Here is a 16285-nt window from a genome sequence, read left to right on the forward strand (position 1 = left end):
GGATAATACTAATTAAGAGCTCTGCTTACAATCCAAATATTAGCTTTACGAGGTCAACACTTTGACCTCTGCTGCTCATCACTGCAGCAGACCTCGAGCGCGTCAGCTCTCCCATGTTTGACTTATGACGTTGAACAGACTTTTCTACTTTGGAGCGTTCACACCCGCAGGAGGTTGCGAAGATTTGCGAAGAGCATAGATGGTACATTCCCCAGCGCTTCATCGCAGAGCAGATGTGGAAATTGATGGTCACCGCTGAGCACAACATGTCAACATTTTGATTGCACAACAAACCTCATTCGGTGGCACAAATAACCAAAAGGGCTCTTCGGTTCCAGAGGGGGAAAAAAAACATTCAGCACCCAGTTCTCACTTTGGTTGTGAAGGATGTAGGCAAGAAAAGGAGTCATCATTACCTTTCTCGCACTGCGCCCCGGTGAAGCCGTAGGTACATACACATCTGTTGGGAGCCACACACCTTCCTCCATTAAGGCAGCCATTTTCACAAACCGCTGTATAAAAAGAGGACAAGGGTTATGTTTTGTTGACATAACATATTATTATTATTATTATCTTGCAACATGTTAATCATAACGACTGACAAAAAGTTGTGGACAACTGATGCGTTGGCTTGTTAGCATTTGGGCTAACTCCACGGCAAATTCCACTGTTTGCTGCTATGTGCGTTGGTGGAGGCAAATAACTGAATAATAAACAACTTATATGAATCACAATTTGTTGTTGCTTCTTACTGTTAATTAATAAATGGAACAGTTCCATTCAAAATCAATTGCGAGGTGCCGTCCAGGCCTCCTGATGTCAAATTCTAACAGGTCCAGTTAGTGTACTGTATTCGTCCATTCATACTCAAATACCTGTGGTGAATTGTTCCATTCAGTTCATTGTTTTGAAAACAGCAAGTTGTGCAAAATTGAAACACTCAACAGTTGGACATCTACATTCAAACATTAAGAGAAGGTCAAATTAAATTCAGTGTATCCCACGAGTTTCATCAACACTTTAGTACTCTGGGAAAATGTCATTAAAACTGAAAGAATACCGGTATACTATTTTTGGCCCATGTTGTAAACCCGGGTGTTGTTATCTCAACATGTGTGATGATAGAGGCAGAGGAACAATAACAAAATCAAATGCGTCCCATGGGTTAAAATAATGTTTCAATCACAATATATATTGTGAATAATTCAATTCTATTCTACATATCCCCATGACCCATGTGAGGATAAGCGGATCAGAAAATGGGTGGATGGATTCTACATCTTTCTGAGGGTCATTCGGAACTGAGCTAAAACTTGTTTATTATTATATCATTTTTATACAAATAGAGGTTCTTCAAAGTTGTGGTGTTTGCCTTAGAATTGGGTCCAAAAACAATAGAACGAATTTTGGAGATTTGTTGAGAAGGCAACATTATATTCAGTCGACACACTTTATGTTGTTGCTAGTTTTGACGAGATTCTGTCAAAAAGACCAATCAGGCCAAATAAGCAGTGCTACTTACGTTGACCACAGTGGTTTCCCACGTAGCCTTTCTGACAGAGGCAGTGGTCCTCAGCACAAGTCCCCCCATTCATGCATCGGATGTTACAGTGCTGGACTGTGGGCAGAACGATACAATCATATAACACCTAGGTGATTATTAATGAGGCATTGAGTGGGTATTGATCCTAATCAATTTAGCAGATGTGTACGCCCCAAAAACTTAGCAAACTAACAAAAAATGTTTGCCTATAAGTTGGTACACTTTAGCCACCAAAAGAGGACCATGTGAATATATAAAGTATATACTGTATATGGACTTGAAGAAATACTGTCTAAGCAAAAACGTCCTCAACAGGATTATAGATTGCATAATACTGATCCCCAAAGACAAATGATATGTCATCCAATCTAATGTCCAATCAGTCGGTTGCTATACAACCCAATCACTGATTTTTAATCAATCATTTTTTAAATTTCTTTATTTATTTTAAATAACTCGACAGCAGTGGTCCCCAACCACGGACCATAAACGTCAGCAACCCCACAACCTCTACCCCGGAAATTATCTTCCAAAGGGCAGTACAAGTAGGGCTGAGCGATGATATGATTGACAACCGTGATATTACAGTGTACGGAAGCATGGAGTTGCCAAAGTGGTGTAAAAAGATTTGGACTGACAAATACGTTCAAACGCACGTGCGAGTACGTTCAAGCATATTTAAATACGTTCAAACGTAGTCCCAAGTATGTTTGAACGTACTTGTTGGCTAAAGGCTACAAATGTAGCATTTTCCCATAATGCCACGGCACATTGACTTGCACATACATGATAACTTTAAAATGATCATTTTTTACATTTTAAGGCATATTAATTATTCCTTTTAGTAATTCACTGTTATTTTATATCGTTCTACATTTGTTGGACTTTTGAGTAAAAACTTTAAAAATTTTCTCTGTGTTGATCATTCAAAAGAAATGCTTCATATGTTCATAAACTGTTTAAAGGGGGAAGTCAAGTCAACTTTACTGAACAATAATCTCTTCTACGGGTCCCGATTAGTCATAACACTGCATTCTGAATTATGTTGCTTTTGTGGAATATGAATTAACCAGCAAAAATCCAACCATTGTTCTCCATCTCATGTGGCGGCCAATTTGCCATGTTGATATCACAGTTGCTCAGGGGTAACGACCAATCATGACTCACTTGTTTTCTGCATTTGGTCAAGTGACATTCCCAAATTGGGTCCTTAGGCATTGTAATGTCATGATCAGGTCACATTATTCTCAAGAAAATGCTGACTTGACTTTCTCTTGAAGTACTTTGTATTTTCTTAGGTTTTCAGTTACGGATGCTCTAAAACTGCAAATTTAAAAGCAATTTCAAGTTTTGATAATGATGTTATTTTTATTTATTTTATTTTTTTAAACAACACATACGGTTATTATCTTGTTTGGCTGAAGGTTTATTTTGGTATTTTAAAGTCGATTTTAAAGTCACTTTGAAGTGACAAATAAACAGCTTTCCCTCCTATTTGGGGAAAGTACATGTGGGAGTCTTCCCTATTTTCATTTCTTCGAATTTGATGTTATACCACAAGCCTCCTATTTCTTGACAGCGTAAGAATGAGAACTACGGAATACTTTATAAGTGTGTTAACAGCATTTCTATATTGTGCTTTTTCACCTATCACTGTATACGCCCCATGATAAGGGGGTGGACGGGAGGGGCACTGTCAAGCCAATTTTCACTGTAAAATGCAACAACAAGTCAGTAGAACCAACTCACTGTGTCCAGGTAAGACATGACAGATGCTGTAGCCCCACCTGATTTGGATCCACAGGACGTGGCGACTTGGCCCGTGGGACAGGTGCACATGTTGGGTCTGGAGCAGAAGCCATCTCCGCAACTGCTTCGACATATGGCTGCAAAGAGCAACGTGGCACACCTTCAGCAACATACATGTTTCATTTCAGGAAGTCCTCAATGTGCGTGAGAGAGAGCGGAAGCGATGCATTCGCTGAAGGTTTTGCCTTTCACTCGCAGAGGATGTAGCTATGATCTCAACCTCATTAAACCCTCAAAATTTCAAAGCGGCTCCAGTGAAAATGGGGCCCGATCTTCCTTAACCCTAATCATGGTCATGGAGAAGCTGGCGCCACATGTTGCTGAGCCATTCTCTTTTCAGACTTGCTATAAAAGTACACCAGTGAAGTGTTTTTAGTTGCTGCTGCCTTTTTTTTTTTTTTTCACTCCCCGGCTTTCTTTCCCACAGCCTGTTGTTGGCATTGCTGCGTAGTCTCAGCTCTGGTCAGGTAGAGTCCAGCCACTGACCCCTACTCCCTGAACCCCACTGCTAAACAATGTCATTAGAGCTGTGACAGGCATCCTGGCAGCCGGCCGGCCCGCCAGACTGCAATCATATGAGGCTACGGCCTCTCAGACCTTCCTGTCTACTGAGGGAGGGGGAAAGAACGAGAACAGAAACTATAAAAAGAAACGTCTGAAAGAATGCCGGTGTAAATGAAGCAGAATTAAAAATTTCCACTGGCGTGAGGTCACGTTGTCTGCTCGCACTTTATTAAGAGGATTTGTCTCTCCTTTGAAAACATCATCCATTCGCCATTGCAATGTCGGTCCAATTAATTCAGCAAATAAGTGGGGAATTGGAACTATAGGACAACACTTCCTTCTTTGCTTATTTGCACAGTGGTGAGCCCTCAGCGGCAGCAAGGCATTCTCTGGCGGGCTCAACACTTTCACATTGCACTGATCTACATTAAAGTTCAGGTGTCAAGTAAACTTGGCCAACCATCTTTTGAGTCATACTTCGGGCTAAAACTATTTCAAGCATGCTTTCATTCGTTTTTTTACATACCCCTCCTAGATTCATAGTTAGACCCGGAGCAAAGCACTTAACAATGAAAATGGTTTTGGTGGGCAATCTCCGGGGAGTGATGTCATTTCCAGAATGCCAAGTGAGAGTCAGCCATTGCACTGCATTGTTAATTGTCCCGTTAACCGCTCTTTGCCACTGTTACCGAGTTATTAGGCGAAATGCCTCGGCTCTGTGTGGCGATGCGCTGTTCGTATTCAGGCAAACATCTGTTTGAGTAACCAAAAGAAAAGAATAGGGCACATAAATGGACCACAAAATTGGAAGGATATAGTTGCATTCTCGGAAAGTGAATGAATTTCATGCCGGTGTCGACAAGCATTCTTTGTTACAAGCACTTCAAAGACCTCTGTTTTCTCAACCGGATTTGCAAAAAAGGTGGGTGTGTCAATCAATTAATAACTCTGACTGTTGTTTTCAAAAACATTCAATTCAAAGTACTAAACGCGTACAAGGATGTAATGCTTTACGAAAACATTCAAACTATGAGTGCATGGAAGGAATCCTCTGTAATGGTTTACAACTAAATGCTGCCGATATCATGTGCTGAGTGACCGACAATGCAACAGAACTACCTTAGCATTGACAATGTAGGACACCAACCCACTATAGTGTATGCTCTCAGTGCTAGCGGGAATACATGAACCAAATAGGAAATCCCATCATGTGTGATTTATACCACGGCACGGCATTGAATAGCAAACAATAACAACTGCAGCCTATATAGTTTTCCGTTCTTCCAATTCCAATGGGTCTCGTCTCTATTCCATGTCCGGCCATTCAGGCACAACATGTATGGTCCAATATACATCTTGCCTCTTCCTCCAACTCTTCAAACACATGGATCCCCTCAGATAAGTTTGAAACGTAACTTTGCGAACCGATTTCTGACTGCCTTTGTACACTTTCCAAAGTGAACTCCGCTATTGTTGTCTTAAAGTGACGTCACACTTCTTGGTTTGACGCTCGTTAGGATCTCACTTCGGGAAAATAATTACTTTGTCATATTTACAAAATAGATTTTTTTCATATTTTTTTCAGTATTTTGTTTAATTTCTTTACCTGTGACATACAAATATTTTGTTTGGGATTTTCTAAAATTACTTGACAGTTGACCTTGAACGTCAATTCTAATATTTGCTCATGAAGCTATGCAATATTATTCCCAACAGTCTGTTGACTTTTTAAAATAATATTTCTCTTGGCTCCACAGAACTCAGTACATGTATGAATAAATGGTCAGCATTTTGCAGTCATCCGACTGGTTGGTCAGAGCAAAAGCCAAGTTTGACAAGCTACCTGCACATGTCAATACATTTAATAATCAGTATATCTGGTGAGTATGCTGTATTTTATGGAAAAAAGTATTTGTTTTTGTAAAATCATTAGATACATATGGTTCTGAATTGCTCCAGTTGATGAATGTTTCTTGATGTATGGCATGATTGTGGTGGTATAAGGTGAATTAAGTCCTGTCAGTCTCCACTGTAGACTCAGTTATAAAATGCACTGTTTTTGTTGGACAACAAACTGAGCTGCCACAAATAAATAGATGACTGTTCCTGACAGAGTTGAATGCGTTCAATAACCAATGTTCAAATTTTGTGGTCAAAAAGGCTGATATGGTCTGTCAATCCATTTGGGGGGGGGGGGGGGGGGGGGTGATACTTACGGACAATACACTGGTTTCCCCCAATCAGAGTCTTCCAGCCTGGACAGCAATAAACATTGTTCCTTGAGCCGCATACATTGGGTCTGTGAAGAAAAAACAAAACGTATTCAACAATTCACATGCCAGACATGAAACCCTTTCACCCTAATGAGATTCTAGACAAGTGAGTTGCTCAGTTTTGCTTGGCACCATCAGAAATGTAACTTAAAATATGGTTTTGCGATTGTGGTTGTAATTTGCACTGTATCACACCAACAGCCAGCTGATTTTACTTTTCCTCTCAGTTAGCTTGATTACGCAGCCAAAATATTAAAACTCCATCTCAGAAGCGGTGGCCAACAACCTCAATTCTAATATTTGTTCCATCAAATGATATTAATTTCATCTCACAATATTCTCTTCATCTTATTGCCGTTCTCTTGGCCAGACTGCTTCCAGTGTGTCGATATGTCTTTCCAGTGTGTCTTATCTTTTTTTCCCCCAGTCCAATCAGATTTCAGACTCTATCGTCTTGCCGTGTTAATCTAATCTGCCAAGGGCCTTCAAATTCAGTCATACTGTCTGATGTAATTTAAAGTACAAACGTGATGAGTTTTTGAGTTATGAGTCGGCAATTCAATCAGCTTTTAGCTTTGACTTGTGAATGCAAACTTGAGATGTGGATGCTGCACAATGAATTACCGGTAAATTGCAACAAAAATCACGATGCAGAAATTGTTGAATTTGTTTACATTCTTTGTGATTATGTTAACTATGTTTTTATTATTTACAAGATTATACTGTTATTTTTCTTTAAAAAAAAATTAAAACAAACTTTTTTGGGGGGTGGGGGGGGGGGGGGTGAGAGGCTCGCTGTAATTATGGAATGGCATTACCATTCATTTCAATGACCCAAAGATGACATGCCGATATGAGTATTTTGTGTTATGAGCTTGGTCATGGAAGGAATTAAACTTGTATCTTAAAACACTGCTGTATATTAGCAATGGGACTCTTTCTTTAGCCAATCGGATGAATCGCCTGCATATCTGATGAGTATGTTGCATTTTATTTATTTACTTTGGGAGTGGTTGTTATTTGATATGCACTCATTCTGAACCGCTTCGGATGATGCACGTCACAGTTGCGTGCTGTTATTATGTCGAGAACACTCCTTCTACTCTGCATGCGTTTAGAAAACAAAATTGAATGATGCACCTATGCAAACATTTCCTGATGATGTCATTGCCTGAGAGCCATCCTGCCTACAGGTGTGCTCGAGGCCTACATAATTCAGACTCAAATCCGTGTTGACCTGCAGGTCATCGGATATAACCCAAACCAGATCAATGAGGTAATCACGAGGATGTCAGAAACATTCTTCTGGTGGTAAGTCAGCGTGACACAGCACACAGCCTCTTCCTGAACGCAGATGTGCACATAAATGAACTTAAAGCATGTCATATAAAAATGTCTACTGTGTGACCTTCATCAGCTGTTTGCTGTCATCACTGGCGCACAGATGGTCTCTTTTTCGGGGTCTTTCTTCTCCAGCCTTGCTTGCTTTTATTCTCACATATGCACATGCAAAGCCACACTTACACTCCAGCAGAGAACTGTGTACAGCTGCAGATGTGATTTATCCACATTTTTTTGGGGGCCAGAAAAAGGATTAGGTTGATTCTGTGTCTCTCTCTTGGTCTCTCTTTCTTTCTGCCACAGCCACACACGACCAATGGCCTCCTTTGTTTGGATGTAATTTATTATTGCAGGCAGCAGGAATGTGATCCCCTTGCCAGTATTTAATTGCTAAGCTTTGCTCCAAACTTCCCCATCATGGACAATCTTACTCATCTCAGCCAGCCTTGCATTGTTGTTATTATTAAAACATGCACACACATATTCTTTGACCTTCAGGGCTCATAAAGGACGTGTGTGTGTGTGTGTGTGTGTGTGTGGGTACAGTGTTCCTCTGCTCTAGCCGTAAACAGCGAAACTCTGCAAGTAATTGACGTCCTGCCCCAAAAAAGTTTTACAATAGCCTATACTGTAGATGCCACAAGAAGCACTACTTCTGTCTAAATGAACAACCTCAATTCACTTCAACATATTTCCTCGGAGCCAAAGTTAGATTGTAATGAGTTACATTTCCTGCGTTATTATTACAGAAGTGACATTTTGGGTGAATCGTACTTATCATCCTAGCTTTCACTAATCCACCATAACTCCTCGTGACGTTTGACTCCTTTTAACCAATCAAACAGAGCCAGGCAGTTGCATGACCGCACCCAATTGCCACGACTCAAGCTACCTGAGTGAAGACCGTGATAATGAAAAGGAATAGTTAGCTCATGTGCTGGCATCCATCTGCCTAAAAATGTTGACAGTTCAGCCGACAAGAACTCCATTTAAAACTTGAGAAAACGTATTGTGGTTTTGCAATCGCTGCCCGGTGATTCTTTTGTGCTTTTTGTGCAAACACAGAAAGTAATTTACCATTTCTTGTGGCTGAATTTGCCTTAGTTTATCCATCCATTTTCAGTATGGCATGTCCTGATTATGGTTGCAGGTGTGCTGGAGCTGATCGCAGCTGAATTCAGACTTGGATGCAGGTTACACCCTGCACTGGTGGGCAGCCAGTTGCAGAGCACAAAGAGACAAACAGCCATTGACACTCACATTCACACCGAAGTCAAATTTAGAGGCTTCAATGTATGTTTTTGGAATGAGGAAAGAAACGGGATTCAAAGCCCCAACCTTTCAACTCTGAGGTGACTGCGCTAACCACTCCTCCACTTCCATTTATGTAATCTTTTTTTCAATGGTTTTAATTCATTATTGTCTAATGTAAAGTGTTGGGTAATATTTGAGTTGCACATTTTCATTTGATATTTTTGGCTATTTGATGGCCTAATAAGAAGAAGTTACTCAACAGCTACTCCGTAATTGAGTATTATTTTTCACAGGGTAACTACTGGAGATACTCCAGTAGTTATTTGTTAGTGGTTGAAAGGAAAGAAATTTCATCTGTGCTGTATGTTGCACATAGAGCACATTTGGCAATAAAGTTGACTCAAACTTGAACTTGACAATGTTTTACTTGTGTCATAATTTACGAAAGTATTTTTACTCAAGAATCCTTTTTGGCAACTCTATCCACCTCCTCTTGGGACCAAGAGGCCACCAGTTAGATATATTTTTTAAATAGCTCAGTTTTTCTGGAAATAACAGAAACCCCCCAACCAAAAAACACAAGTAAGTGAATTTGCAAATGCCAAATTACGACCGTGCGGGGGTTCACTGTGTATGACTGCATGTGAACACAGTAGCTAGAGATGTTCATTGAAAAGACGAAAGCACGTGATTCTCCAGAGAAGAATGAAGAGAAAAAGGGGGGGATAAAATCAAGGCTGCCCATATGGGTCTAATGGTTGAGGGATTATCATAGTCACATTACCCTCTGAGCACGTCCGTCCCTCCCTTCCTTTTGGCTCTGCTGGTTCTGGAGTCGGTGGTTCTAACCTCTCCGGTGTCCAGAACCTCTGCGGCGTTTCCGAGCAGGACACAGAGTGACAGCTGGGCCACCAGAACCAGCTGCAAGAGCCGCTCTCCTCCGCTCTTACTGTCCTGCATATCCACTCCTCAAGTGTGCAATGGGCTTAACCCGCTGTCCAGCCCTCTATCTGTGGAACTTGTGTGCAGTCTGGAGTCAAAGCTGCAAAAACAATAAGAGAGCAGAGGAGGGTGGGGGGAAGAGGCAGAGGATTGTTAAAGGTCAAAACAACTCCATTGCACTCAGTAAAACATCTGGTGCGTCGTGATTAGTCCGTATTTTGAAGTTGGTTAGAGAGTCGCAAAAACACGCAGTATAAAAAAAAATAAAATCAAACAAACAAACAAAGAAAAAAATGATCAATTAATTACCTTGTCTCGCGAGGAGGAGATTCGCCTCAAACCAAGCAGAGGAGTTCCTCACGCTTCCACGCAGGTATGACAATGATACAAGTTTCAAGAGTTGAGCGCAAGCTTCCGAAGGGCGCCTGTGAATAGATGCGCACGGTCACGCGCGAAGTAGGCCCGTGCGCATCCAACTGCGTGTGGATCCACGAGAGATCATTTAGAGCAGCTGATGCATTCCACAGGAGGAGAGGGCTGAAAAGTCACTGAGGCTTTCTCCCTTACTCGGCTCTTTCCTCATCCCTTGCCTGCCCCCCCCCCTCTCCCCCTCCCTTCCACACCAACCTCCACCGCAAAAACTCCCCTCCCGAATCACACCACCCGATATACACCCACCCAAATTTAGCTCTCGCGAGACTTATACCGGCAATGCCAAAAATGTAAAAGTTGCTCTGGATGTTTGGTTTGGACTTTACTATCACTAGAAGTAGCAAAATTGTACTTAGGTTGCATACTTAATCAGAAGTACAGATACAAAAAAAAAGACTGGTAAAAAGTACAGTAGGGGTGCTGATTCAACTCACTCCACCACTTATGGGGATGATGGTGTTAGATGGTGTTAATCCCTCTCTGACAGTGTCATAATCGGTATTATCATGGGAAAGGAAGACTTGGAAAGCATGAGGCTGTGTAGGTGTACCTAATGTTGGGTCCAGTGAGTATGATGTGTACTGATTGGGGAGAAGAAAGGACAAAAAAAAAAATCTCTCTTTTAATAGTATGTATTATAATAGTGTATAACATAATATAATGTATTCTTTTGGACAAGAAAAAAAATCTTTAAGTATACATTTTGCTGAGGCAGATGAAGAACTAGACCATTGTAAAAGTGAGTATAAACGTGCCATTCACCCAGTATTGAATTATATGCGGTTCATATTTACAGTGCACGCGTACAGTATGTTTGGAGGAATTTGGTCCAGGCAAGTGATAGTTTTCACACACACGGCTTCATGTCGGCAGACCCACCCAGCAAATAAAGAGCCTGTCTGGCTGTGCTCGAGCGTTCTGTCATTCAAAGAGAGTAAGACCTGTTCACACACTTCTACTGATCCTGGTTACGTTTCCTCCTTTTGATCAAATGTTAGTTTCTGGACATTCGTAACTAGCCCACCCTGTGCGCATCTTCAATGACAATGAGTTCTGGTTGCAATTGTGATAAGCGATGAGGTTTATCAATGAAGGACAGTTGTTGTAGTTTGCGGCGGTTTTACATGGGAAAAAAAAATGATGGGGAAGCAACCACCTAAGTATAGACCACATACCATGCAGACTACACTATTCGCTTTCTGTCTGGTGTGTTTTTTTTTTTTTAAATTTGAACTTTCAATGACAGTGTTAAAAATAGCGCAGGCATCACAGATTCTGAAATATAAAAGATCAAATCTCAAAATATGTTACTGATCGAAAACAGTTGCTCTATTAGTTTTCTTCTATACAAATCATGCCTTTAAGCCCCACGCCAGCCATGCAAGCTGTCTTAGTTGAAAACTTAGAGGTGTCAGTGCAAAAATAGTCAAAAATAGATCCCAAAATGCGATTTATATAGTTTATTCCTTGATTAAACGCTTGCTCTGTATTAAATATAAAAATGCATCGGGGCAACACAGCGCCATTTTCTGGCACACTGCCTCCTCTGCCCTAAATAATTGGCAGTATTGAGTCGCGATGTGAGGTTGAAGTACAGATACTTTGGGGTGGGGGGTCACTGGTGCTGATTCAACTCTCTTTAGTAAAAAAAAAATCCTAATCCAGACACCTCCGGTTTTTAAAAGCAGCTCACCTGCTCCTCTTCTCTGACACTCAGTCGGAGGCACTCATCCACTACAGCTCCATTTGCAAGTCTTCCCACCACGCCAAACTTAGTCTCAACAATACCGCACTACTTTCTTTCCCTCACTGTGGAAAGTCCTGCCCTCTGCGAGGCCTCTCCATCACGCCTTGAGTGCCAAGAGTTTTTGTTTGCCTCAACACGGCCAACTGTCAGCTCGGGCGGCTTCTGATAGCAAAGTAACTGCCAGCTTTTTCGCATCAATGTCTCAAAGATTTGTGATATTTACTTTATTTACAGTATGGCCTGTTTGAACACCTGCAACTCCCTGACACACGTCCTCCCCAAAATACCCCTCGACCACTCCCACAAAATATGGAGGGCAGCTCTGTCTGTCCATAAATCGGAACGGCCTTGTTCTCAGTTATCAGTAAGTCCAGTCTGGGTCATACGACCCTTACATACTGTTTGGGTCAAATTTGACTCATTTTGACACTTGACGTTTGAAGAAAAATACACCAGATGTCATTCTTTGACCCTGACATTTGATAACTTTTCCGAAAAGACCCGAAAATACACACAAAAAAATTGCTGTTGTTGTTTAAAAAAGGGACCAAGTAATATATGCGTATATCTATATGCCAATTTCAGGGGGGAGTTTTGAAACAATCCTGGAAACTGTCTGTTTCCACCACGTCACACAGAAACATGCACCTGTTGCTCTTTGAAGGGCTGTGGGGGAGTCCTGAAAACGTGAAAGAATAAAATGAATGATCATCCTTACTGAAGCTAAGGAACAGAAGTCATATGGAGGTCAGAGGGTGTCTTGACACAAGCGTAAGGTCCGCACCTGCAAAAAAGAGTGCCTGCAATGTTTTCTTGGATAAAGGATTAATCTTCCATTTATTCACGTCAGACATATTGAAAAGACCCGTCATTCACAAATTGACAAGGACAATAATGAGGAGGATGTTTGTCTCAAAATAGACTGGAAACATACCATACATGCATTCAAAGAGGACCTGTGTAATGTAAGGGTTAACAGGTGGTCAAGACAATGCACGTTTTCTCATTCGCTGTAACATTTTAAGGAATTTAGTTGCCTCACCTTGCTTCTTGAGTTAATGTGATCCGATGTGAGTTGAATCAGCATCGGAGCACGCTCAATGGGATTTTTCCATCATCAATTGCACAATGACTGAGATATGTTTGCATTTCTGCCATTTGAAACAACAGAATCATCACATCAGTGCCTGAAGTTTTTAACAAAAACGACCAACGTGTCCTGTTAAAACGTAATGGGGACATGCCTTGAAGACTACATCATGTGTGTGTTCAGCTTTTTCTTTGACAGGCAGACGTACAACACTAAATTAATGCAGACTTTAGAGTCCACTGTACAGTATATGTAGATGACATGTCTCCACGTCATAAAGTTCTTAAGGCGAGGTCCCGCCGACACACTATTTTTCTCTGAGACTAGAGAGGGGCTTCTGCACTGAAAGCAGAGAAATACAAAGTCCTGGATCTCAAGACAATGTCCAGGGCAGACCAAAGCTACAGAAAGAAGAAACAGAGCTGATGTCTTGAATCTTAAATGAGCTCAGCCAATGGCACACAAAAAGGCGGCTGTATACTTCAGTGAACATTGATGCCTTGATGATAGAAAGAGTTTAATTTCTTCTGTGAGCCTGTTTCTAAACTGAACCAACTGGATCTCAAATCATCTTTCCCCATTGAAATTGATTTGGTTTTTAATTAGGAAAAAATAGCACTCTCTAATATCATACTTTATAAAAACATATTTATGACACCATTAAAAAGAATGTGAAGAATCAGTTTTTCCACATTGTTTGCGTCAATTCCACGGATTTTGAGATTTTGTTTATTTATCTGTCTACATGTATTGCTCCAGCATTTGTGTTCAAGTACGGTTACACCATCACAACACTGATGCTTTTTCTAAACCCATCAATAGCCTCATTTATTTATTCATTTAGATTTCCTAAGGCTAAGCTATGTGGTTGTATTAAATACACATGTAACTCTTTGTTTGTGTTTAGTTGGACAAAGAAAATAAACTTTGGGTGGCAACAAAGAATTATTTACTATCTGCCAAATTGCTTCTTTTTGTGACATGAGTTGAATTGAGGGCGGCCCGGTAGTCCAGTGGTTAGCACGTCGGCTTCACAGTGCAGAGGTACCGGGTTCGATTCCAGCTCCGGCCTCCCTGTGTGGAGTTTGCATGTTCTCCCCGGGCCTGCGTGGGTTTTCTCCGGGTGCTCCGGTTTCCTCCCACATTCCAAAAACATGCATGGCAGGCTGATTGGACGCTCTAAATTGTCCTTAGGTGTGAGTGTGGGCGTGGATGGTTGTTCATCTCTGTGTGCCCTGCGATTGGCTGGCGACTGATTCAGGGTGTCCCCCGCCTACTGCCCGAAGACGGCTGGGATAGGCTCCAGCGCCCCCCGCGACCCTAGTGAGGATCAAGCGGTTCGGAAAATGGATGGATGGAGTTGAATTGAGTTCATTGCCACCATAAAGCACACGCACACACACAGTTTTTGACCAAATTAGTGTGCTTATCTGAGACAACCCTCACGGTGCACCACTCCATTTTGTCCTGGTCTTGGAAGTAACATCGTGGTCAGTTATTTTGTCAGCGTGAGGGGATCGATCAGCAAATAAAGTGGAGCACCCATTTGAAAACGTCTCGCCTGTTTACTGAGCAAATAGAGAGCAACAATATATCTCAAATGTTATTTTATCTTTTGTAGTTAAACAATACGCAATCAGGCAGATGCATCTTTTCAACGTGTTGACAGCTTTATGCAGACTCGCGGACATTTAAACTGCCAGACTCTGTTGTTGCGCATATGATTCATGGTCATCATCCATTAGATGTAGAGTGTAGTGTATAAGCAAATAAGATGCCAAGCAGGCCGGACGTGCAGCGCAGAGGAGGCGACATCTACAGGAAGAAATCAGCTCCCCGACCCCATCTTCAGTCTTCCACCCCTACGCCCTTTTTGTCTCACTCCTGTTAGTAACTCAGCGTGGGTGTCATTTTGCTTTTTTTACTCCCTTAAGCGGCTGATCTTAGAATCCTGATAGACCAAGAATGTCGCAGAGCTTTGCGGAATGCTTTTATTTGAGTGCTAAAACGGAACGTCTCCCCGTGCCAGGTTCCAGCTGTACCGTCCGGGTGTAAGAACCCAACACATTCCGAACATCCTCCTTCATCAACCAAACTTTGCGCATGCATCGCAATCATTCTTGCATTAATCTCCACTCTCGCCTGTGTAGTTCCTATTTCCCAAGGCTGATCTTAATAGCTGAGATGCAGATAGTCTCCTCACAGGGATGTGGGCTGCAAGCTAGTGAGACTTTCTCACACTGTGTGTTGTCTTTGGCTCTGGCCGCCGTGGTTCATTTCCTTTTGTCTTGTGCAGCACAACTTTTGCCAATATTCATGCGCAATGTTTTCAGAAAATGATCTGCAGCAGCAATCATCATGGTTGGGCTGAGTTGCGCCCGGTTCGTTTTACCATCTCTCTCACCGTACACACACACACACACACACACGCACACACACACACGCACACACAGTGGCAATATAGCCGCACACAATCAAACACAACCGCAAATAAAGATGGGGAATCTCCCTTTCAGTAAGGCTTTTTTTTTTCTTGTGAGTGAGTGTGTTTCCTTGAAAAGTTGCTTCCTAGAAGTTGTCGGAGCATACAGTGCTACAAGCGATGACTTTCGACATACCCTTCATGATGAAGATGCTCTTTGGGGAGGAGGAGAGAGAGTGAGAGAGGAGTACCAGCATGAGTCATCAGTCGTTAAACAAGCTTTTCTCTCTCTCTGTCTCTCTCTCTCTCAGGCACACTCTTGCTTCAGACGTCACTCCTGATTGGGAAACTCACAGATGGCATTGCATCAGAACATCTCAGACCTGCACTGTGGACAGTTGTAAAAGTATTCTTGCTCTGTACTTAAGTACAAGTATCGATACTTGTTTTTAAAAAAAAAAAGACAGACTTCTATTATTAAGATTGTGATGAGTGTATTCATGGGAGCAATTAACACACTGCAAATGCCTTAATTTATTCGTTTATGGTCCTCAAAAGAATACGGTGGTATTGAAGAGAATGAGATAGTGACGCGAGAGTGAGATTCGGACCTCATGGGGAAAATGACCAGTACATGACAGATGAGTAAAACCCCGTAGCTAATGCTTTCAATCCCTTGATAAAATTTCTAGAAAAAAAATGATGAGTGTAATGAACAGCACTATTTTGGGGTTAGAGGCAGTCACTTCCTGTTTGTTGTAATGGTGGGAACGGATGATTAAAAAAACATTCATGTGAAATAGTGTTGATGTTACCACATTTTAAAGCGAGCAACGACCCCCCCCCCCCCCCCCACCAGTAACAATATGCACTCAGCGGCCATGACATCACAACATGACATACATCGGTATAATCTATTGCATTATCA

At 41.7% G+C, this 16285-nt stretch overlaps 1 protein-coding gene across 1 annotated transcript in view; it reads right to left on the bottom strand.

Annotated features, from left to right (window-relative positions):
- fbn1 (fibrillin 1) overlaps window positions 1-10195 on the bottom strand; it is a 68001-nt gene extending 57806 nt beyond the window's left edge. Inside the window, exons 1-6 of the mRNA XM_086106812.1 lie at window positions 9976-10195; window positions 9509-9766; window positions 6073-6155; window positions 3331-3429; window positions 1523-1618; window positions 417-512 (exon numbers count right to left, since the gene is read on the bottom strand). Of these exons, the coding sequence (XP_085962938.1) occupies window positions 417-512; window positions 1523-1618; window positions 3331-3429; window positions 6073-6155; window positions 9509-9684 (550 nt within the window). The 5' untranslated portion in view covers window positions 9685-9766; window positions 9976-10195. The remainder of the gene's footprint in view (window positions 1-416; window positions 513-1522; window positions 1619-3330; window positions 3430-6072; window positions 6156-9508; window positions 9767-9975) is intronic.
- Between the last annotated feature and the right edge of the window lie 6090 nt (window positions 10196-16285).

The sequence above is a fragment of the Hippocampus guttulatus genome, chromosome 3 (genome assembly GCF_054856545.1).
Source record: "Hippocampus guttulatus isolate MCC_2025c chromosome 3, RoL_Hgut_1.0, whole genome shotgun sequence".
Taxonomy (NCBI): Eukaryota; Metazoa; Chordata; class Actinopteri; order Syngnathiformes; family Syngnathidae; genus Hippocampus; species Hippocampus guttulatus.